The sequence below is a fragment of the Meleagris gallopavo genome, chromosome 3, assembly GCF_000146605.3.
Source record: "Meleagris gallopavo isolate NT-WF06-2002-E0010 breed Aviagen turkey brand Nicholas breeding stock chromosome 3, Turkey_5.1, whole genome shotgun sequence".
In the NCBI taxonomy this organism is placed as follows: domain Eukaryota; kingdom Metazoa; phylum Chordata; class Aves; order Galliformes; family Phasianidae; genus Meleagris; species Meleagris gallopavo.
The window spans coordinates 41,356,706-41,381,587 of NC_015013.2; the positions used below are offsets into that span (position 1 = coordinate 41,356,706).

A 24,882-nucleotide genomic window follows, 5' to 3' on the forward strand; every position below is an offset into this window, starting at 1 on the left:
AGGACTGCTTATCCTGTTTGTGTTTTGCAGATGTGAGGTTGGCACCACCCACTGGACCCAGTGCAATGAGACTCCGGTGAAGTTTGCTCGTTTTCCTGTCACTGGTTTGATCGAGGGCCGCTCCTACATCTTTCGAGTCCGAGCAGTGAACAGAGCTGGTGTTAGCCTACCATCCCGTGTGTCAGAGGCTGTAGCTGCCCTGGATCCCGCAGACAGAGCCAGACTGAGAAGTAAGGTGTCCCTTCTTGCAGCTTCTCTGAGAGATTTAAGAAGTCATAACTCAAAAAAAAAAAAAAAAAGTCTGACTCTATTTACTCACAAGCCTTTGGAATCCCACTAGAGGGAGCAATTCAAAAACAAAATCTTCTTTGGAGACACATTTGCCAAGAAGGAATCATCTCAGTGCTCTTTGCGCAGAGTTCCAACAGCTCTAACAGCTTTTGCTGGCAGCAGCACTGCATTCTGAACTTGCAGGAAGAGGGGAAAAGGCACAGGAGAGTAAATTGCCTGAGGCTTGTTTTTGTTCAACCAACAAAATAGCCAAGCAGACCCTGAATAGCCTCTCTCTGTGCCACAACCCATGTGATGACTGAAGTCTTGCAGTAACATCAGCAAAATATCAGGGCAACCCAACAGATTATTGAACCCAACCTCTCTGTATGGCAGTTAACGTTTTACAAGCCAAGGATATTTTTCCTGTGGCTGGGTGATATCCCAGATGTAAAGGCTTTGATGAGGAGTTTGCTTCAAAATCCCTTTGTCTACCCATATTGCAAAATAATATGCCTAAAATTCATTTATTTCTACTCATCTCTGAAGTTCTACTACTTGAAATGGTCCAATGTGAAAGGTGTATTGTATGCAAAGCTACAGGTCTCCAACAGTCCCAACTTGCATGTTGTACTGTGTTTGGCACTAGAAGGTACAGAGATGATCGAAGTTCCCATTCCAAATAAAACCAGAAGGCTGGAGGAAGCAGGTTTATCACTACAAGGAAATACTGTGCTCAGAAACCCAAGATAGGTGACTTTTTCTTCTCACTGGAAAGACTGGAAGCTGTCTCCAAAGAGGGAGTCTGATCTCGGTGGCCTGTTCCCATTGTATCCTCTTCTCTTCACTGTCTGTTCAATCTTTGCTCACACTTCCAAAGCAAATCAGCCTACGAAAGGTGAAATGTCGAAGTGGAGAACAGTAGCTGAGAAGATTATCTCTGAAAATATGTTGTTCTGGTTAATAGCTTGATACATAGCTGTGATAACATGATAATGCTAAGGTACAGAGAAAGCCAGCTAAACCATATCGCATGGGTATGTTAAGTCAGGCCAGGCACTTCCTGTCACATGTGACATTCATGTGACAATGGCACTTGTTTTGAAAGCTGATAATGTGAAGGAAAATGGATTAAAAGAAGAGAAAGAGCAGCCTGGAGGAATTTGGCTCTTCCTTTAATGAGCGGGCTGTTAAACTAAATGAACGGAGCAGGAAAAATAAAGTGGAAGTGAATTCTCTAAAACAGATGAACTGAGTGAGCCAAATACCTCTGCTCGTCACTTAAGTGACTTCAGAGAAATTTCAGGAAGGAGTATATGTCTCAGTGAGCTAAATATTTTTTGATATATTGATTGCAGAACTGCTTTCAATATTCAAGCATTAAAACTAGCTTTGAGTATCCCTCCATGAGTAGTCACCAATAATGGAGCTCATATGAAGCTTGAAAATGACAGTTTTGTTGATTTTTCTCATTATTTCAAAAGTTTCTGAAGACTCATTTACATAATCTCTCTTGCATCTGTTTCAGGTCACCCTTCTGCTCCTTGGACAGGACAGATTATTGTCACTGAGGAAGAACCTGCAGGTAAACATAGCCCTTTTGCCTAGAAAAGCTTGGCTGAGTAACTAGGAAAACTTCCATTGAGTTCACTGGACTTTGGCACACACTTAGAATTAGAATTAGAATAGAATCTTAGAATTGTTCTTAGAGTCACTCAGCCTTGAACAGCTCCAGCTTTAGGTGAGGTTTCATTATTCAGGATGTAATAAACAAACATGCTTAGCATTAAACTAAGGACATTTAATACTGGTATTTAGATAACTTTAAACCCTAAGTCTTTCAAAAACATTGAGTGCTAAAGTGTATTAATGCTTGTTCTATACTTTAATCATAGTACTGTTTCTGATGCAAATGTGAAGAAATTCACACTCATTTCTGTTTCCTACTCTTCTCCACTGTATTTCAGAGGGTGTCATTCCTGGTCCACCTACAGATCTCCAAGTTATTGAAGCTACCAAGAACTATGTTGTGCTGAGCTGGAAACCTCCTGGCCAGCGGGGCCATGAGGGTATCATGTACTTTGTGGAAAAGGTAAAATCAGAGAAAATCAGAATCATGTTGTAGCAATCTTCTTTAACATTATCTTTGCTGAAATTTCATTTCCACTTTCAAGCTAGGGTTAGAGATTCATTAACATAATTATTAGATTAAGATAAACTACTAAGACAGAGATTTATAAAAATGGTTGCAGAATGTGTTACAAACTGTAATATCCTTTCCTGAACTATGTCATTGACCTGCCATAGGGTAGACAGGCTGACAAACTCACTATAGTGACTAAGCACAGTGCAAAGTCACAGTTGTATGTATATCATTTGTCTGAGGGCTGCTACAAAAGTAATGCCTCCTATTTTATGATGTTGGCCAGTGACATCAGTGGTGGATGTTGGTGATATGGCAATAGAGGTTGAACCTTCCCACCAATATTCCGTTGCATTTTGTTGCCACATGACAGATGGCAGCAGAGGGGCAGTCTGACAAATTGGTATCTGACATGGAAGTGTGTATGAAGCAAAGGTGTGTCATTCCTCCCACTGTAGTTCATTAACACTTGCTAAATGTTTCTGGAGACCAACCAGTGGATGTGATCACAGTAAGGCAGTGGGTGGTGTGCTTCTCCAGCTGCCTTTCTGTATTTATCCTCTACATTGGCTTTCAATTGTACTTAACCACCTCAACTAAGGTGACAAAATTTATTTTCTAGAACTGAATCACTTTTCATTTCAGTGTCCTTCTTTTCTGATCTCTTCTTTGCATGGTTACTGGCCCAGAAATATCTTTACCATCTTCACTATTTTACTAATACCTCATGACTCCCACAAACTTGTTATCAATGCTTTTTCTGATCACTCTAGAGCTGTCATCATGAGAGGCATAAATATCTTCCCATTGCATGTTTTTCATCTCTCTAATGTAATCTGGTCTAAAGAAAAGAATTTCACTTAGCAACAGACTTACAGAGGGTGAATACATTAATTTTGAGTTTCCATATAATATAGCCTATTTTGATTTTTTGACAACCTACTGCGTGCAGAATACTGAACATTAATGTCACATATTTAGGTAAAGTTTCTCTGAGTATTTGAAATCTCACAGAAACCTGGATATTCTTTGAAATTATTCTTAATGCAAGGCAAAAATTAATTACTAATATTAGCAGTATAAGTGACCATGGTAAGTAGAACTTCTAGCCACAGAAACAAAACCAATTCACAAATTGAATGCACATCTTCATTAATCCTGGAAGCCACCTCAGAAACATTCTCAGGAGTGACACAACAGCATTTAGAAGCAATCTGTTCATGTGGATGGTGTTGAATGTCTGCAGAGTTTCTGTTGAAAATGGTCTGGAGGGTAAGATGCAGAACTGAATGCAGTTAAAAAATGACAATTCCTTGCTGTGGAGAGGTGTTTAGCTTTGGTATATTGATAACAGTAAGCTTGTATGTGTGATTTATGGAGTGACTGGACATTTGGCAGATTAATAAGCTTTGAAATACAGTTATGCAGTGGAATGGCTAAAACCAGGGACATGACTCCCTCTTCTCCATAGCAGATATACCTTTAATGGTCCAGGCAGGAGGCCTATGTCAGGTTAGACTTTGTGTTCAGAGAGTTTTGTTCAAAATGTTATTTCTGGGTTTGACTGCAGTGCATTGCTGGCACAGAGGACTGGCAAAGGGTGAACACCGAGATCCCTGTGAAGTCCCCTCGCTTTGCAGTTTTTGATTTGTCTGAAGGCAAATCCTATTGCTTCCGGGTTCGCTGTTGCAATTCAGCTGGAATTGGTGAGCCTTCAGAAGCAACTGAAGCCACTGTGGTGGATGACAAACTTGGTGAGTGATCATAAGTATTAAGTTATCTTCATGGTATCTTTTCAGTTTGCTATGTGGTTGTTTTGCCTGAAGATAGCTGCTCAGCTTCTAACTCGAAAATGAAGAGTAGTCAGTGATTTATGCCCTTCAGCTAAGATAATTTTGGATTGGGTTGTCAAACTTTTAATGTAGGGTCAAATGGCAGATACAAACCGAGGGAATTAAGCTGCAAATAATGTTATCAAGAACCACAAAGGCTGCAAACAGTGGAAGAAAATGACAGCTCAATAAAGTACAAAACTGTTCTGTTTTGGAGACCCTATTGAACATAAGCCCAGGCATAAGCAGAGTTTAACCTTCCTTGTTTGCCAAATCAAACAAACGTGAAAGATTTAATACTTACATGGATGCAGAAACTATTTCTACTGGAAAAAAGTCCCAGATGTTCCCCACAACAAAGAGTTAGTAACTTGTCTACTAGTTGCATAGTATATTTGTCTACATTGGCATTTTCTTCCAGAAGAGTAATGCAGATTTGAACCAAATTCCCAGGTTGTTTCATTCCACCTCAGTTTGATTTATATAAACTACATTGCTTAAGAAGAGTAAAAGAGTTTTCTTCAAAAAATACTGAGGATGTGTTTTGCTATTTAATATGGGCATTGCTTTCTAACTTCTTCTGTGCACTGCATTGTGTATTACCAGTGCTAAAACAATCAAGATCGGAATGTCACTCTTAATTATTTTTTTTGGGGGGGGGTGATTTTTTTTCTGGATGGTCCTTAATTTATTTCTGTTTATCTTCCCCAGATATTCCCAAACCTCCTGGCCGTATTATGCCAACTAGAAACACAGACACCTCTGTGGTTGTCACTTGGACAGAACCCCCAGATGCCAAGGAGTTGGTTGGATATTACATTGAGTCAAGCGTGGTTGGATCTGGTCATTGGGAACCATGCAACAACAATCCAGTCAAAGGCACAAGGTAATGGATTTTAAAATTTGGAGATTGTGGTCACCAGATGGTTGTTCAGGTTTTTGGTTGTTTTTTTTTTTGTTTTGTTTTGGTGTTTTTTTGATTGATTGCTTTTATGTATTTTCAGATGTTCATAGTACTAGTAGTAGTAATTGTTCTTTGGTAGCCAGCAGAGGCTGAAATCACTCTTAACTCTTGTAAGATCTTATAAAAACATATTTCAATGTGGTTCTTGTCCAAAAGTAATTTATAATCGACTGAAAACAATTAGTCAAGGGTTGTGGTGGAAACATGGATACTGGCAGTGAAGAGAAACAGCTCACTAGCTATTGTATCCATCAGTTTGATGAGAAATGGTACAATGAGGAATTAGTGAACTTACAAATGTGGAAAACTGAACTACATCATGTTTGAAATCAAAATCCTTCAGTTGGAAGACTGCTGTAAACATTTCTGGGCCTGTGTATCTAGCATGTCAAGAGGAAATGTAGACTATTCCATGCCAACAATATTACTTTCTAACTGCTCTGTCACTTGCAATTATCAAGATGTTAATGGATGCTCATAAGCCACTTATGCCAATATTATAAGCTCTCGTATCATAGAATTATAGAATCATAGAATGGTCTGGATCACTATTTTACTATGCTTACATCAAGTGTTGATGAAGCTTCATGCTGTTTTCTTGTTTCAGAATATAAAATATGATCTTTATTCAGCTTAAAAATAAGAATAATGATTTGAATTACTTATACTGCTACATACACTGCTTTTGCTCTTATCACTGCATTTTTATTCTATGCAATATGATGCATGATATAGACAGGCACAGGCTGTGTGTTATCTAATGGTATTTTGACTGAGACAATTTCAAAGCATTAGCTGTAGCTCATAGTTTACTGGATGCAGTACATTTTGATGTTTTGAAATTCACTTTCTATGAATGTCCAGGTGAAAGCTAATGCTTTGGAAAAGTCTGGAGGAATGAGTGATGTAAGTTCCGTCCTGAAATTTTCAGGTTTTTTTTTTTTTTTCCCCAAAGTAAAATTCTTATTTGTTTTATATGTTTTATATTTTTGATGCTATTTTTCTGCTTATATTATTGCATGATGTCAGCCTTTGAAGCACAGAATATAACATTGTGAAGTATATAATAAAAAGAACATGAAATAAAATACACTTAAAGTGCATATTAAATAATATGTTAAAATATTTTACAAAACACTTTTTGTTTGTTTGTTTTCCAAAAGAAACATTTTATGTTTTGAGGAATTGTGCGTTTTTTCAGGGGAACATCTTGGAAAAAAAACATGACTTTTTAAAATGTAAACATTATATAATACAGCTGAAAAACTATACTAATAAAATAGCTTGTCTGACTTAGAACAATGGAAGTACCATAAAAGTTTGGACTTTTCTGGGGGGTCTTACTAAATGTCCTGTAATTTCTGTATACACTGCAGTTTTTCATTTCTGATTGGATATGAACGATGGGGACTTGTGCTACAGCTGTCTTCTGCTTACGTCATGAATGAATCCCACAGGCAAATGCAGACCTCATCTCTGCAGATTTTTCCATTGTTTCCATTAGGAAGGATGAATCTTATATATCAGCAAAAGTAATATAGACTCTTTATTTTGCTTTCTCTCACCTTCATATAATTACTGGGTTCATATTTTAACGTCAGAAACCAGAATAAATTTTACAGAAGAAACGCTTCTCCTACCCCCCTTAAGATTTTTCTTTTCTTCATAATACTCTAATAATTCATTTGCTGGTTTGTTTTAGATTCATTTGCCATGGGCTTGTCAACGGTGAGAAGTACATTTTCAGAGTCAGGGCTGTTAATGCAGCTGGACTCAGTGAATTTTCCCAGGATTCAGAGCCTATAGAAGTGCAAGCAGCCATTGGTAAGCTGTTTCCTATTGCTTTGTTCAATGGTAAATATATATGTATATTTAAGTAAGGATGTTTTCAACATCTATTGGTAACTAATTATTCTGGTTTACAGTCCTGTCCACAAATAATACTTTGCCTGTAGATCTTATGTATTGCATCACAGCCACACTTTCACAGTCACTGCACCCTTGTAGACTGTTCACCTTCACCATTCAGACTTTTTCACGTGTTTCTTGTGAACTGCTGTAGGAGGGCACTGCCAATTACACTTCATAGTCATCCAGGAAGAAGGAATGTCATTCTGATCCTCTAATGTGGTATTTATCGCCTCTAACACACACCATCCTATATATAGTCAGCTCTTAAGAAATGTGTTTTCACACCTAAACCTAATAATAAATGTACTTCTAGTGTGCTTCTTGCAAACTTTCTATAACCCTGTGTGTTCTTCCTTTGCTGATGAATTATTTCTGTTTGCCACTGTATGAACTAATCCATACAGATTAATGAGATCATCGGACTATAACAAATTATGTGTCTGCAACATCCTCACTGTTATCTATATCAGAATCACAAAACTCAACCTTAGAGCAGAGAGATGTGCTCCTTGGTAATTTTGTAAGACCTTTTTAAAAGAATCAAAATATGACGTGGAAGATCAAATACTAAAATAATTATAGAAAATGAAGATTATCACTAACTTTCCATATTTATTCTGCTCTGAAAATTAGACATCATTAAAAGAAAATAACTCGTGAGCATGTTGAGAGGTATTCTATGCATTTCAAATTTTTTGTGAGCCTAAGTGTAGCTTTTTGTCCATAAGAACTGTGATTTATCCTGGTTTCTTTGTACTGTTCACTGTCTGCATTTTATGCTCTGTTGAGTAAATGATGAAAAAATAATGTATTCTAATTCAAAATGTCTTTACTATTTTCTGGCAATTATAGGGGGAGGATTGCTTCATGGTGTGTGTCCTGAACTGAGTGGTAAAGCTGATGGACTAACAGACTGCACTACCAGCTGGGAAGGCATGCATGAGTCCTCCCAGCCTATCTTTGACACAGATGCTTTGCTAAAATGCAATGCTAAATTTAATAGAGACCCGCTACCCAGTAGCTCTGACAAATTGGGGAGTACAGGAGACAATAACTTGAAAGAAATGGTTAAAGACGCTATCATATCTGCACCACAAAAAGTCATTGCTAAGCAGGCAAGTAAGTCTCGACCCGGAGATCCTTTGACAATGGAAAAAGTGAAAAAGAAGAAAGATATAGGTGAGAATTAATAAATAAATAGCTCTCCTGCTTTGGTGCATCCACTTTGGATGGCTGCAACCTGCACTCAGCTACACCACAAGCGAACGTTCTCTCCAGTGGTGCATCTTCCAGCAGTCATAGTAACTGTGTGCTCAAGTCAAATGGAAGTCATTGTGTATCTAATGTTTGTTATCAGAGACCATTACACAAACTTATTGGCTATTGAAAGTGAAACGTCTACTCCTTCACTAATGTAATAGTTTGTCTGGAGTATATATTAATATATCCCGTACAGTATGTCTACACCACATCAGTAATTTGTTCTCTGTCGGGAGTCTTGTTACGTAGTTTCTGGGTTACGTATGTGTGGAGGAAACAAAATCTGATTGCAACGGTAAGTATGAGGATCTGCGTTGTGCAGAGATGTGTGAAGATCCTTTGTGGATTTATGCGTAAGCTACGGCTTATCCTCTGAGATGCAGTGCTAATGAATATTGCATTATATCTCTGACTGATGGTTATATGTAATGAGGGAAACCTATCAAGTTGAAGACACATGGACAAAATCACATTTTATGTTGTCAACACCTAAACACCCATTGCACCTAAGAAATATGGAGCTTGAATTTCATTTAACTCTTGGTACTTGGCCAGTGAATGAATTTAGTTCACTTCCCGTGCCATTGGAGATTCACAAAGTGAGATTGCAAAAAGCTAGTTCAAAACTCTGAACAGCAAACAAGATACAGGGGCTGCACCTGGGGGTAGCAAACGCTGTGATAGAATACCAAAGACAAAAGTATGTGATGTAAGATTTCCATCAGATTTGGAAGGTCACAGATAGGACTTTTAACCAGTACATGATATACTAAGTGTAGGCAAATATTTCCCCAATACGTATAGAGAGGGCATTATAAGAAAACGGGTTGGGAAAAGTTAATTATTTCTCTTCTGTTGTAATTATTAGGAAGAAAAAAAAAAAAAAGGATAATGCTGCAGATTTTGTAAAGTAAGTTCCAGTAACAGACATGTTCCATTTTCAGTCAGCCTACAGTGCCTATGATTATGCTTACTTCCGTTAAGGTAAGATGAAGGGTGCAATGATAAAATTTACACAGTGTGTAAATTTAATGACATTAATGGTAATGAACAGATAACTGGCATTCTGTGAAAGGAAGAATGTGGGCCTACTAAAAAAAAAGGAACTACAACAGTTATTGTATCTGTGAAAAAGGATTCACTTTCAGCAAAAGAAAACAAATCATTGCATCTCTAACATTTTACTTTTCTTGTAATGATAATTTTAGTTTCTCATTTATCACGGTTTTAGACAAGTTCATGATCACTTACATCAGAGCTGCAATTGCAACACATTAATTATTTCACTGTGTATCAGCTTGCTTCTCAAAACCCAATGATCTTGAAAATTAATTGTTATGCCACTTGGATTTTCATGTTTGCTTTATGGAAGCTTTTATCCTTCATTTCTCATTCCAGCAGAACTCCCCTTGGCTGCACAAGTATTTTCCTAACTTGGAAATGCAGGATGGGGGCCACCTGAATACGGTAACCAGATGTCTGTCTGGCTATTGAGATATTACTTCCTACTTACATGTTATTCATGTTGAAACAGCTGCTCCATCTCCACCATATGACATCACGGTCCTTGAGAGTGTTCGAGACTCCATGGTGTTAGGATGGAAACAACCCAAAGCCACTGGGGGAACTGAAATTACTGGCTACTACGTGAACTATCGTGAAGTGATTGGTGGAGTTCCTGGGAAATGGAGGGAGGCCAACATTAAAGCCATTAGCGAGAGGGCATATAGGGTAAGCGATCAACTTCTGCTATTGCTGAGGGTGCAAACTATATTTCCAAAAGAGTTCTCAAAGTCAGATTAGGATGGTGATATGCTTTAGTGCACAGATTGATTTTTCAAAGCCTTATATCCAAGGTGCATATTTCTGCTAACTTCTCATGGAAACATACCAAAATTATACTAAGGATCATAGTAAACATATTTGTCCTTCCTCTAAGGTTTATCTTGCTTGAAAGGTGGTACAGAAGTGATAGACATTATAGTAGTAGCTGTGACCTTGGAAAACTTTAACAGATGGTATTAAAACAGTGGTTTCGTGTCATATGGTTAATATGTTATTGAAACTGCAGCTTCCTGTACTGCAGGAATTCTGTGGTACATGAAATACTTTGTTATTCTACTAGCTTCCTTGTTAGTGTTTGTCTCAAAGTGATGGAAATTGCTCATAGAGGTTTTATGTATACGTTTAGTGCAACATTTACCACACTGATGCTCTTCTGATCATCTTATTACGTAAATCCTCTCGTTTAACAAATAGCTCACTAAAGAATAGAGAAGCCTGTGGATAATACTATTTAGTTAACTCCATTAAATTCTTCTCTCTAAAATTATTTGTAAACTTGTCTGTTATTCTGGCACCAACCATAATCTGTGAATTAATTCCTCTGGACATAGGCTGGATTTTTGGAAGTCAGGCCCTCAAAACAGCTGGCATTCCTACTGGGCATGGTGGACCTACTCAAGTGCTTGCTGGTACTGGAACCAGCTCTGTGCAAGCTGGGTTTTGTGATTAGTTTCTAAAGGCCAGTTTAGAAGTGCAGTGCTAGCATCTATCTATCTGAGCTGCTTTGCAATTGAAAAGGAATGCCAGGACTGAATTTCACCCTGCTACAAGGACGACTCTTGCCTTAAGTGAACTTGCTGCCTATCATGAGAGAGATCAGTATAACTGTTGAGCAATATCCGCTCCCTCCCTGACTACCAAAGTCTTTCAATAGGAATAGTTTTAAAATCTGAGCATGCTGAAAATGCTCACATATGCTATGTCACTGATTAGAGGGAAAGCCAGGATAGTTATTCCCTTATGTGTGATATCAATAAAGCTTTCATCTCTTCAGGCACTTCAGAGCATGTTCATGTGTTAGATGATTGTGACATTCTCCTAAGGCCCTAATCCAAAGTTAATAAGTACTATTTTATTGGATCTGCAGATTGAAAACCTGAAGGAAAACATGGTGTACCAGTTCCAGGTGGCTGCTGCTAACCTGGCTGGGGTTGGGACACCCTCCCTGCCCAGCAAGCCCTTCAAATGTGAAGAATGGACCATTGCTGTACCTGGTAGGATCCTGAGTGTAACATGAGGGTTACTACCATCCACGGGGGGTTCTGGAACAAATAATCTAAGTTCCCAATGTCTTATTTCTAGGGCAGTCAATGGGTACTGAAGTATATACCGAAGCCTGTACCTCCATCACATTCCTTTAATGTACTTACATTGATGAATTAAGCAATGCCCACATAACCAGTAGCATTTTACAAACAGCTTGTATTTTCTTTATTTTTACTGCTTTGTTTCTGTACTGTGTCTGCCACTGTGCTCCCTAGTTTAAATGGTAGACATAAAAACCTGTCTAACAGAGATGGCAGAGAGTCCTTGTAGCCTTTCTGTCATGTATTATATATTTCTTCAAGGCCAGACCTCTGACCTTTTAACACTCACTGAAATTAATGAAAACAATCTCCATTGGCTTCAGTGGACTTTAAAACTGTCCTTGAAGTAGCACATTAGCTTAATAGTTAACTTATTTCCCTGACTTGGGAGATTATTTGTAATTTTTGTTTGTTCGTAAATATTTGATCAAGATACCAAATCTCAAAAACTTGGACTGTTTTTTAGGGCCAGTCTTTTATTAGGTATGAATCGTATTCATATCTCATCTAGATCTGATACAGTGGAACTGCACCTGTTATGTCAGCTTTGGGTGTGCGATGTGTTGTTTGATTTTGTGTTTTGAAGTCTTATGCATTAATCCCTTTGGTCTTTATTTTGATAATACAATTGCAATTTTCACTCTTACCTTTCAGGGCCACCTCACGATGTCACATACACAGAAGTTAGGAAGGACTCCTTGGTATTACTGTGGAAGGAACCAGTTTATACTGGTCGTAGTCCTATAGCTGGTTATTACATTGATATGAAGGAAACTGAAGCAAAGGAGGAACATTGGAGAAGCGTCAATGAGAAGCCACTTCAAAAGAAATTCTTGAAGGTAAAGTAGTTTGAGATTCAATAAAAATATAACAGAATGATCTTAAAGAAGTCAGTCATAGATAATATAATCCTGTGTAGCATTTACTGAAACACTTGGCGGGCTATGTTGTGCCTAAGACACCCATGTATGAAGTCTGTGTAGTCAGACGAGGCAGTAACTTAGAAGATAATCTGGTATGAAAAAAAAAAAAAAAAAGAGTGCCAAAAGTGCATGTTATTATTACAACACAGTAGGCGTCCCTGGTATTTCCTAGCTCAAAGAGCATTGCTACACAAAAGCATTACACAAAAATGGATGTTGTAAATAATGTGGTATGTGGTTATTTCAAGAACAAATTATTCTCTCCACACATTTAATGGCATGTAAAACACAACCATTTCCCACTATTATTTCACCCGATTTTGTGGAATGACTTCTAAATAAAGAATCAAGTGTATTTCAATTTCAGAGATACATCTGAATTGGATTCGCTACTTCTATGCTTTCCAGAGCATTTGGAAGACATTCACTTTAGGGTTTGATCTTTTCAGGCATGTTTTATAAGAGCACTTACAGGTGTTACAATGTTACTGCAATTGCTCAAGACAGTAGAACAAGATCCGTACAGTTAACTGCCCTTCTGGTTCTATAGAAGTGGGACTGGGACATTTTACTGATAATTTATCTACAGTATAAGATTGTGCTGTTCCAGAGGTCAATGGACACAAGTTAAAAACATCCTGTTCAAATAACAGTGCTCCTTTTATAAATAAATCAACGGCAGCTGCAGCACTGCCTAAACATTAGCTAGGCATACAAGGAAAGCATAAATCAAACATACCAGTCATGCTTCTCTGGGACTGAAAAAAAGAAAAGAAAAAAAAAGGGGAAGCAATATTTGCCAACTGGAAAAGGAGTAAAACAAAAAATAAAGAAAATATGATTATCAAGCATCCAGACTGGTACTGTAAAAAGTGTGAAATTAAAATTGGTGTTTTGTAATAAATCATGCATATGTTTGCTTCCTGCAGATAGCTGGTCTAACAGAAGGGGTGAGCTATGTGTTCCGTGTGCGGGCGACAAACCAGGCTGGTGTTGGGAGACCATCGGATATCACTGATCCTGTTGTGGCTGAGACACGACCAGGTTTGCTAGAAATGCTTCCTCTTTTTGTCATATTTAAAGAGGTGCCTGTCTGTGTGATGTGTTTGCACACAGGCTGCACGTGAATCATCTGACCCCTCTCAAAGTCGAACATTCTTACTACACAGGAAACAAGTTGAAGAATATATCCTTCTGTCTGGTCAGATATGTTTTAAGTCGGGATAGGTTTTCTTATTGTAACAACCTGTTCAGGAATATAAAGTTATATGTATATTGCAATAGAACAGTGCATGAGTGGAGGATTTGTTAAGATCAGCCCAACCAAAAATTCTACAGTTGTAGGCTTTTCCCTTCCTACAGTAAATCATTTGTTTATCTCTCTCTTCTGTTTAATTTATGCAGTATAACTGAGGAAAGGGTAAAAGAAATTACTCTTTACCCTTAGTATTTAAAATAAAGATTTAAAAAATGTAATCCTAAGATGCCTTGAACAGTCTCCCAGTGAGGCTGTAAACGTGATCAAAAGGATATCTGAAGACAGAGGTAGAAAAGAACTAGAAATAGTTGAACGAGAAGACTGTAGTTACTACCAGTGGAATGGGAAGGAGGGGCTGGATGGAGTGGATGGTTAAGAAAAGGCAAGACTGCGATATGGAGATAAGAGTGTAGGCAAGAAGGGATTGGAACAGGAGAGAAACAAATGAGCTGTGGAAGGACTAAAATCATATACTTGAGAATAGATTTGGTCTAGCGTAAAAGGAAGATATGGTGGTAATGGAGATATGGCCTGAAAATGGTCATAGTGCGAGGAGTGTGGAGCCAGGAGCACCAAAGACTGGAGATGTGGGAAAGAGAGGCCATGAGAAGTCTGGGTGCAATGACAGCAAAATCAGAAGCCTGGGAACTTCCTACAGGATGAGATGAAAGGGGGCACTATAGGGTAAATCTTACCATGTTGACAGCTGTAATCATAATAACAGGGCAAGCAGGATTGCTCATCTCTCTGCTCATCTGGCCATCCGTACCTCAGTTTCATCTCTCACAGCTACTGCATCTTTTTCCTTCTCTTTCAAAAATAAATTAGCCCTAAGTTCAGACTAACAAACCACTGAAGAACCATTAGGGTTGTTCGCATCACCTGCAAATAGAGCAAGGCAAGACTTAGAAACTGATTCTTGAAAACAGCTTAGATACTACAATACCAACCACTTCTAAAATGAACATCAAACCAGTATTCGTACTGAACTTTTGCCTTTACTAATCTATTTTTCTTGAGGGTTAATATCCATCCATCAGATTTTTTATAAAACCTTGTTATGATAATAACATTTAAATGTATGAAATGAATGATTGATCATGCAATTAAAATAATATATGAATGTAAACTGTTCTGAAGACGATCATCATAAAAAAAAAAAGATTTTTCAGCAGTTTTCATGGTCCAGTGTGGCCCAAGCTCAATCTAGCACCACAAATGTGAGTAGAACGTTTGTTTTGCGATCCTCACAATTAGAGAAGGTGATGAATCTCAGGACTGTGACGCTTTTGCAAGCCAGGCTGCTGTTCAGCATTGTGATGTCTGATGGATCTCAAGAAAGTCAGGGAACTTGAAAATGATTTACTTAAACAAATTTGTTTGACCCATATTTTGAGCTAAGGTATGCAGATACATTGTTCACCAAACTAAGCTTCTTAATAGTGCTAAGAAAGGCTTATTAAAAAACGTATTTCAGAAAGCAGTCTCCTGAATAGGCTTTCAGCTTTCTCACTCAAGCCACACAAATCTAAAGAACAATCATACTATTTTTAAAAATTACCACAAATCTTCTGGTGTTGCCCAATGAATACCGTCTTTATTAACATCGTGGATGGAGACAAAATATTGTAAGATCTCTCTAGACAATTCCTGCTGGAATGTCACTGGAATGTTGGCAAACATGTAACATTGCCAGGAGACTGAGCTCTCTAACCAAAGAATGTAAGTAAATAACATCCTGAATGGAAATACTTGTTTTAAAATGAGTGATATCAATTTTCTTTATCCAGTTACATGTATTAATAGAATGGTATGATAGTTTCCATTCTTCCCTTGTTTAAAAACTGTATTCCATTTTTGCAGTTATCTCTTAAAGCTAAATAAAAAGCCCACACACATAAAAGAGAGAGGAAAAAAAAAAAGACAAAAAATTCAGCAGCGCTGGCTAGTCTTGAGCTGAAACTTTACCTTTGGACAAAATCACTTTGGTGATCTTGCAGATCTCACAGAAGGCAAGAGAAGTCTAGGAGCAACTGCATATCTCTCCTGATCCTTCCCAGGTCTGCTCTTAGTCTTTTCGCACACTGGCATAAACAGAAGTTAGATTCAAACCATGCATCAACTGCTTCAGGAGGGCTTGGCACAAGAATTTGATCTGCCCTGGGGGTCATATTATGGGATCTAACCTTTAACCTTACCTGAAGTGTTTTGCTGTGGGCTTTTGTAAAGCCTTTTAACAGGAGGCCTTTTACACGTTTGTGTGTATCCTTGGCTGCAAGATGGTGCACATGAGGGCTGTTTCAGTCAGGGCAACCTGCTGGAATTCCCTGCACTCACCTGACCTCTCACAACACAATCAGAAGCATACTAAGATAGTATAAAATTGCAATTACCTGATTTTTCAGATTCTGCCCTTGGTGCTGCTGACCAAGCCATAGAAGAACCAAAAATTTAACCCCATCGCAGGGGAGGTTTAGGTTAGATGTTAGGAGGAAGTTTTTCACACAGAGGGTGGTGATGCACTGGAACAGGTTGCCCAAGGAGGTTGTGGATGCCCCATCCCTGGAGGCATTCAAGGCCAGGCTGGATGTGGCTCTGGGCAGCCTGGTCTATTGGTTGGCAGCCTTGCCCATGGCATGGGTGTTGAAACTAGATGGTCCTTGAGGTCCTTTTCAACCCAGGCCATTCTATGATTCTAATGTGGATACTCTAAAAAAAATGTAGGAGATGCTGCTCTTCAAATGTACCCTCTGGCTGTGTTTCTTCACACATCACATCAGCTGCCGCCCAAACATTCACGTGCTAATGATCAAGAGGAAACTAAACACTAGTGGAATGTCAACTAAACATTAGTGAAATGTCAAGCAATGAATTTGCATATAATAAATTACATCATAAAAATTTTGAAAAATGTGCAGCTGCCTCGCAAAATATTTGTAGACCTTAGTACCCATTAATCATCTCCTGGTTCTTATTGTGCTTCATTCCCATGAGGGCTGGTAAATAACAAAGCCAAACCAGGGATATTAATCTAATATTTCATCAAACAGTCGTAGCAAATTATAAAGAATAAGAAGATTGCATGTACATCACTTGTCGTTACAGGAGCTACTCGCAGTGCTGGAGAGGACGTGTATAGTACTGGAATGATGAAACACAGAAATCTCCTTGCATACTTGAGATTCATTAAGAATTATGCTGAAAACAAAGCCCTTAATTTCAGTGTCGGGAATAGGGCTCTATTAAGACACAATGCATTGTGAGAAGGCACGCCATTAGCATTCTGGGCAGCCCAGCATTGTCTTAAACTCAGTAACGTAACCTGAGTACCCCATTCAGATGTAAGCTGCAGCTCTGAGCTGTTCAGAGGAAGCTGGATGTTCTCCAACACTTCTCAGTGCTTTCAGTGGCATTACCAGACAAGCTGCTGAAACGAAAGCTAATGCCGCAGGTACAGGATTCCCAGATAAAATTCCCTGTGCTTCATGATGGAGGGAGCATGCAGGACGTGCATTCCATTTCCTGATCTGGGACTCACTCAGGGCCTTTTAGGGACTAAGTGGGTCACCTTATCCAGCCCAAGGACTGCAGGTACTGGCAAAACAGGGTGGGCGACTTAGCGGCTAATTGTAAATATTCACACCCTTTGTGTGTCCTCATTAATGCTGCAGATGGCTGCAGGGCCAGATGCCAAGCACAGCAATTAAGCCAACCACCCAGAGTGAAGCCAGAGTCACCAAAAATGTGCCTCAGTTGCACAAATTTGTGCAGCTTGAGCAGCTTGGTTGTTTCCTCTTTTGCCTCCTGCACCTTTTTAAACATCCACATTTGTACCCAGTATTCCCTCTAGAGCTTTTGTTTGATTAGGGAATGAGAAACTCTTGCTACATAATGAAAACACTTACTACCCCTTAGCGTAGAAAATATTGCTATTTAATAATTCAAGCATTTAATGGAATTGGAGGCTTGCATTTTTTCCCCTTCAGGTTTTTTTCTAGAGAAAATATCATAGTCTCACGGGTGCTTAGACTTGCTTAAGTAAATCAGTTGATTTATAATGTGTTTTAATCTGTTCCTTAATTTATTTGTGTTAGGATGAGAAATCTAGTCAGTAGTCAAGGATTGATGTTGTCAATATTTGCAGCACTTTATGTGCCACCTGCCAAAATAGAAAGGATCTTCTCAATCCACCCTATGAATCAGACTTGTTTGCTGTTATCTCTAAGAAAATGGAATTGCCTTGTTCTGATCTTTCAGGAACTAAGGAAGTGGTGGTTAATGTGGATGACGATGGAGTCATTTCCTTGAACTTTGAATGTGATCAGATGTCTCCAAACTCTAAGTTTGTTTGGTCCAAGAACTATGAACCAATTGAGGATGACTCTCGACTGGACATCGATTCCAAAGGCGGAAAGTAAGAGCACTCAGTGGTAGCAATCATCTCATGTTTGAAAAACCTCAGCAGACCACAGAAATCCATCCTTTCTGGATGGATGACCTCAGTAGCAATTCTATCTGCCATTGTTACCAAAAGGCTTCGGCATGAGTATGCTGTTTGTCAGCAAGTCTATGTGCAGACCATATGGAAATTGTAGCTTGCACAGAATGAGTCAGGCCTTCTGGTTAGGCAGTTTACTCGTAGTTACATTTAGGCACAGAGTGAGAAAATCTGTGCTCTGTCCTCTTACAACCTGCCAGCCAGGACAGATTATTCCAATTGCTGTTATGTTAAATCTCCAAAGGCTTAAATTATTTGTCTGCTTGCTAAATGCTTTGACTGTGTAACATTACAATCATCTGAGCAAGATGCTGTTTTTATAATATCACCATAGCCTGATTTGGCTACTAACCTGATTTGTAATTCTCTACAAGCAAGCAAGCAATTCTCTACAAGTTTTTTTCAGGCATTTTTCAGAGAGGAAGAAAAGGCAAATGTACTGGTGCAGCCTATTAAGTATCTGTGTGCTCTTCTGGTTATAGAAACCATGCAGGAAGAAACACCACTTTTGGTATTGCATATGAAAGCTGAATCAGCCTCCACTTAGAATATCCTTCCTCATTCATCAAAGACTAGACAGTATGCTTTTAAGTCCAATACTTCTGGCACTGAGAGCTTCTATAGCTTCCTGGAGAAGTTACAAATCTTGCACCCAGTTCTCTGCTGTTGTCCCATAACAGGCAACTGGTCACCTTTCAGTCTCATGGGTGCTTCACGGGCTGGGCTATTTCCATTTGTACCACACATGAATAACCTACCCTGGTTTATTCTGGTCAGGACACCTGTATTTGCCTTGCAGTCAGAGCAGAAGCTAATACAAGGGTGTTTTAATCTGGTTTTGCAACAGTGAAAAAGGATCTTGGTTCAGACTAGTTTTACTTTTTTATCTTTTTTTGTTGTTGTTTCTTTCCCAAAGGTCAAAAGCAATCTTCAAGAATCTTGGGGAAGATGATTTGGGAATTTATTCCTGTGTTGTTACAGACACCGATGGAGTTTCGTCAGGCTACACAATTGATGAAGAAGGTAGACACACAGCATCTTCTAAGCATGCTTGTTTTGCTTTGCCTTCTGTTTCTTCCTGCTTTTGTCTTTTCTGTATTCATGATATCCATGTATTACTTCATATCTTTTGCAGAAATGAAACGCCTGCTTGCTCTGAGCCATGAACGCAAATTCCCAAGTAAGTGAATCAAACATGTCTGTAAGGGACAGTTTTGCACTGGGGTATGTATCACGAAGCTCCTGCCAGCATCAGATAGGGAAGTTGCTAGACTGCTTTCAGATGTGTGTTTTTGAATTGAAAACCTATGATTCCTTTATTTTTCTCACTCACAGCATTTGTGTATTGCTGATATTCTTCCCGTTCTTTTGCAGGTTACTGATCTAAGTATATACTAAGTATATGCTCTATATTGGACTGAAAATAAGTGTCTTAATGGTTTTATTTCTTCTTCATAGCAGCTTTTTGTCTTTACTTGGAGTGCCTAGCCTGATCTGAACACTTGAATTTGAAAAATTATCTGCCCCTCTAATTTCATCTCAACTGAAATTAAAACAATTTAAAATTACGGTTAACAGAGCAAGCAGTGTAGTTATCTGTATATACAGAATTTTTCTGCTGAGATTTGTCACACTCTTTTCTGTTCCACTTGGAGATGTAAATACCTTTCCTGCTTCTTGGAGTGATACTTTTGCTAAGTTCACAGATTTCTTATATCTTCATAATATCCTGACAGTGGCACAACCTTTTATTTTCAGTGGAATGTTGCTTGAATAATTGAAGAAAACAATAATAAGAAAAATAAGAAAACAATGGCACCTCTACTCGCCCAGCCTGCATCATTCCTCTCAGCCCCACCACAACTTGGCCACACAAATTGCCTGTCTTTCTGTACATGTCATTTCCCTTCAGGTCCTTTCAATATCAACTCTGCTCTTCTCAATATTCTGACAGCCCAAGCACCCCCTGTTTATTTCTCCCAACCCTATCTTCACTCTGAGCATGAGTCATCACATCTCCTTATTGCTGTCACCTGTCCTTACTTGCCCCAACCCTTCTCTGCTCAGCTCTTTGCCACATTCTGTATTAATAACTAATGTCTCAAAATTAAGTTCCTCGGGATACAGAATGTGGGTTTGGGTTTTTTTATGTGTCGTTAGGTGTTAGTACACTGTGCATAGAGCCTCCAGGGGAAGCAGGTGAAATCAGAGGAGAGGAAACTTCTTTTTTTGCTTTGGGCTTGCTAGGCCCTGTGAACACTACAAAATTATCAATTACAATTATAGGTTGAAATATATCTTCATTTATCTATGAGACTGGGAAAATAATAATGAACTATGGATCAACATGAAACTTTGGTCATCTCTCTGAGTAATCACAGAACTGCAGGGGTTGGAAAGGACCTCAAGAGATCATTGAGTCCAACCCTCTGCTAAAGCAGATTCCCTCCAATAGGTCACATAGGTAGGCATCCACATGAATCTTGAATATCTCCATAGAAGGAGACATCGCAGCCTCTCTGGGCAACCTGTTCCAGTGTTCTGTCACCCTTACTATAAGGAGCTTTTCTGCATACTATTATGGAACTTCCTATGTTCAAGTTTTAGGCCAGTGTTCCTTGTCCTATCCGTACACATTACTGAAAAGAACTTGGCCTCATCCATTTGCCTCTCACATTCTTTTAGATATTTATAAACACTAATCTGATGAATACCCAACTTCCTGACAGAAAATGAGTTGCTGCCATTTCTGATTCAACATAAGCTCTTGCACGTTGTTTGATTTGTACTTCTCAACTGCACTTAACTCTAGCTTCTACTCAGAAACGTCTGCAGCAAGTAACTGTGGGAAAATGAGTTGCTCAGATAATGCAGTCCTGCAGAACTCTACTGCTCTTGAACATCCTATTGTACTGGTGTTGGTTGCAAACAAATAATCCAGCTCTTCAGTTTAGCACTAGCATCTGCCTGAAGATTTTCTGTCAACTGCACGTGGTAATCTGTGATGTTATACAAATAGGATGTGAAACCTTGAAAGCATGATGGCGTTTCAAAATCCCTGAAGACAGTTTGTGTTTTGTAAAATGGAAATATTTTGAAATAGGGTTATTACTGGTGGAGGACTGTTACACAGACCTGTCTGATTACTTTAGATGGGGGAGTGAGTGGCCTTTTCCCACAAATGATCCATTTATGTCCTTTCAGCTTCTTCTTGAACAGTTTCTGAGGTATTTTCTTCCTTTTTAGACTAAGATATTCACTGTTAATTGCATGCTGGGACTTTGACATTCCCACAGAGCTGACAGTGAAACAAAAGCAGAGCAGCCTGATGTCTGCTCTCACCCTCCTCCTGTTACTTCTGCAGGCTCTGTAGCATTTCTGGTGGTTTGTTCTGAGAAATTATGCAAGATATAACATTCCTTTTGTTTCTCACAAGCAATACAGTAGGGGAGGAAGCTTCACAACCGGTTCCTTTTAGTACTCCTGTCTCTGTAGGGCTCATTTTTAAACATTTTTCTCTTCTGTGTTTTTTCATCGCTCTCTTTTTTCTTTTTTTCTTCTGTGTCCTCACCACCCAGAAGCTTTATATTCATCAAAGACGTGTTCTGTGGCACCAAAAGCATGAGTGTGGGAGGGTGTAGATTTATGGAAAGGGTGCTCGTGTGAAAAGAAGATGCAGGGAGTCCTCACGCATGGCCACCACCTGATTTGGCAGTGGTGTTCAGCCCCAGAAAATAGCTCCAGAAAGTATCCCATTGTTTAGAAATGTAGGATCATAAAGGTTGAAAACACTTCTATGATTACCTAGTCCAACCATCACCCCCTCTCCACCATGCCCACTAATCACATCCCTCATCCTGTGGATGTGTGTCACATCCACACATCTTGAACATCTCCAGAGATGGTGACTCCACCACCTCCCTGGGCAGCCTCAGTGCCACTGCCTCGCTGCTCTTTCTGAAAAGAAATTTTTCTTAGTGTCCAACCTGAATTAGCATGGTGAAAAATGAAAGATAAATGATGCCAAGTTCTACACCAGTCCCAGTCCTCTCCCTATAGCGAGGCTTCTACGTAAGTGAAGTTTAGGAAAAACCCTGCCCTGGGGTTTGTATGGGAGGAGGTATAGGGTGACACCCATCACCGCACACTTAATCAAGTGTTTTGCAATTTGTTTGTGCACTCTTCTCAGTTACACCCTTGCAAGGCAGACTTTACACTGCTGTGAAAGTGGAGTTTGGGGCAGAGGTCACATACAGCATGCATGATCTATGTATATGAGTTTGTTGGAAATTTGAGAGTCCACTAAGACAGGTAAAATGATGGGAAATAATAAAATGAGCAAATATCCCCAGATATCAGAGTATAAATGCCCCTGTTTAATGCTACTGATTAAAATAACTTGACAAAATGTTAAAGTGAAAGCATGCTGAGTACTTTTACAAACAGGAATAAGGAAAAAATAAGACTGTAGTTTGTAGTAGAGTACTCTTTACAAGATTTTTTTTTCCTGCTTACACAGCTTACTGAATGTGGGGATTTCCATTATTCATAAATAAACAGATGTTTATTAGTAATGGGGAAATTTGGGGCATTTTGTGATATTCAGCGAATTCTGGAGATAAAGGTCCCACTCAGCAAGAATTACTTACAAAAATCTCCCAACCTGCAGTTCAGCAGCTGACTTTCTGATCTGCCTTTGTGCTTGTTTTTTTTTTTATCTTTTCCTTAATGAGTCACTTCACTGCCTTGCAACAACATTAAGTGACTCATTAAAGATGTGTTTGCACCAGGCAGGTTCACATTGTGCTGCAGATGCTTGCAGTTTACCTTTAGCCCCGTGTTGGAATGGAGGGACCCCAGCACAATTCAAATTGTAAATGTTTCAACTCTATATAGACCTAGAGATAGAAAGATCAAATAATTCAGTCTTGCCTGTTGCTCTGTGTACATATGGGTGGAAAGGCATTCCATTGGTACAAAGAATTATTGTAAGCTAGTTACCTTGCGTACATTAACGGAAGTTAATGGAAAAAGTGAAGAAAATAGTTGTTCCTATGCAGAAAAGTATATGCTTCATTCTTGTCTCTCTTCTTTGTAGCTATTCCACTTGCCTCCGAGCTGGCAGTAGAAATTCTGGAAAAAGGAGAAGTGAGATTCTGGTTGCAAGCTGAAAAATTGTCTGGCAATGCAAAGGCCAACTTTGTATTTAATGACAAGGAAATTTTTAATGGAGAGGTAAGGCTTTACATTGCCTTTTTGCATGTTTATAACAAATGAGCATTAATATCTTCAATAGCTTCCAATTAGAATTCAACGCTAGTGCATTTTCATCAGAAATAATGTATGTCATTGAAAATACCACTTGCTAGAAAGACTTTGTCTATAGTTCTGAGCTCCAGCTAAATTCGACTGAAGGAGTTTATAAACATCCTTCCTGCCTCCTTTGTGAGTACAACGTGGTCTGTTAACTAATGGGTACTGTAGAAGGTCCTGAAACATACGGAAGAAAGTAGTTACAGGTAAGCAACTACTGTGGTTTTCAAGTAATCACTGCAGTAGCTCAGATCATCCAGTGTCTTTTATCTATGACCACTTGTTCTCTCTTCTCAAATCCTTTTCCTGTTCGGAGGAATGTGTTACACCAAGGGAAAACTCACAAGTGGTTGTTTTCAGCAGCAGAGCTTGTTACTCCCAAGGACAACTTGTGGCATGTTTTTGTTGCAATACTAATAGTTAGATAGCGCACTCTATGAGAATAGGGGACTGGAGCACCTCCCCTGCGAAGACAGGCTGAGGGAGCTGGACTTGTTCAGCCTGGAGAAAAGAAGGCTGCAGGGTGACCTCATTGCAGCCTTCCAGTACCTAAAGGGACCCTACAAACAGGAGGGGTAGATAACTGCAGGACAAGAGGAAATGGTTTTAAGTTGAGAGAGGGAAGATTTAAGTTGGATGTCAGGGAGAAGTTCTTTACAGAGAGAGTGGTGAGGTGCTGGAACACGCTGCCCAGAGAGGTTATGGATGCCCCGTTCCTAGAGGCGTTCAAGGCCAGGTTGGATGGGGCCGTGGGCAGCCTGGTCTAGTATTAAATGTGGAGGTTGGTGGCCCTGCATGTGGCAGGAGGGTTGTAGATTCATGATATTTGAGATCCCTTCCAACTCTGGCCATTCTGTGGTTCTGTGATAGCCAGAGCATTCTATGCGAAATTTTAAAAAAAATGTTGACTACTAAGCAATAGTGTTCTAAAGAGATACAAATCCATGCCTTTCTAATGAAAAAGATCACAATACTCATCATTGAGCAGGACTGTTACATGCTTCCATCATTAACAGATTTCTTATTTATGTTCTGTGTTTAGAGCCAGGGAAAGAGATAGTGGGAATGAGAACAAAGAAAACAGAATTTCCCCCAAAGATATCAATGTTTGCCAAATATACTGATTCTGATATTCATTAATTAATTTACTTTCCATTCCTGAAGAAATATAAGATGAAGGTGGACCAGCGTACTGGCCTTGTTGAAATGATTATGGATAAACTTGAGGACAAGGATGAAGGGACTTACACTTTCCAACTGCAGGATGGAAAAGCAACCAATCAGTCCAGCCTGGTCCTCATCGGTGATGGTATGTGAATCTATGCTATGCTGTAGGCTAGGAAAGTTATACCAGGGTT

General features: G+C 39.1%; 1 protein-coding gene across 1 annotated transcript in view; it reads left to right on the forward strand.

The window, feature by feature from the left end:
- Nucleotides 1–24,882, forward strand: part of LOC100549049 (myomesin-2) — a 58,857-nt gene that overhangs the window by 14,754 nt on the left and 19,221 nt on the right. The window contains exons 8-23 of the mRNA XM_019613926.2: nucleotides 31–230; nucleotides 1,799–1,855; nucleotides 2,238–2,362; nucleotides 3,984–4,167; nucleotides 4,957–5,131; nucleotides 6,912–7,033; nucleotides 7,973–7,990; nucleotides 9,915–10,111; nucleotides 11,313–11,439; nucleotides 12,187–12,371; nucleotides 13,385–13,499; nucleotides 17,971–18,127; nucleotides 19,128–19,234; nucleotides 19,347–19,391; nucleotides 23,310–23,446; nucleotides 24,689–24,833. Of these exons, the coding sequence (XP_019469471.2) occupies nucleotides 31–230; nucleotides 1,799–1,855; nucleotides 2,238–2,362; nucleotides 3,984–4,167; nucleotides 4,957–5,131; nucleotides 6,912–7,033; nucleotides 7,973–7,990; nucleotides 9,915–10,111; nucleotides 11,313–11,439; nucleotides 12,187–12,371; nucleotides 13,385–13,499; nucleotides 17,971–18,127; nucleotides 19,128–19,234; nucleotides 19,347–19,391; nucleotides 23,310–23,446; nucleotides 24,689–24,833 (2,096 nt within the window). The remainder of the gene's footprint in view (nucleotides 1–30; nucleotides 231–1,798; nucleotides 1,856–2,237; nucleotides 2,363–3,983; nucleotides 4,168–4,956; nucleotides 5,132–6,911; nucleotides 7,034–7,972; nucleotides 7,991–9,914; nucleotides 10,112–11,312; nucleotides 11,440–12,186; nucleotides 12,372–13,384; nucleotides 13,500–17,970; nucleotides 18,128–19,127; nucleotides 19,235–19,346; nucleotides 19,392–23,309; nucleotides 23,447–24,688; nucleotides 24,834–24,882) is intronic.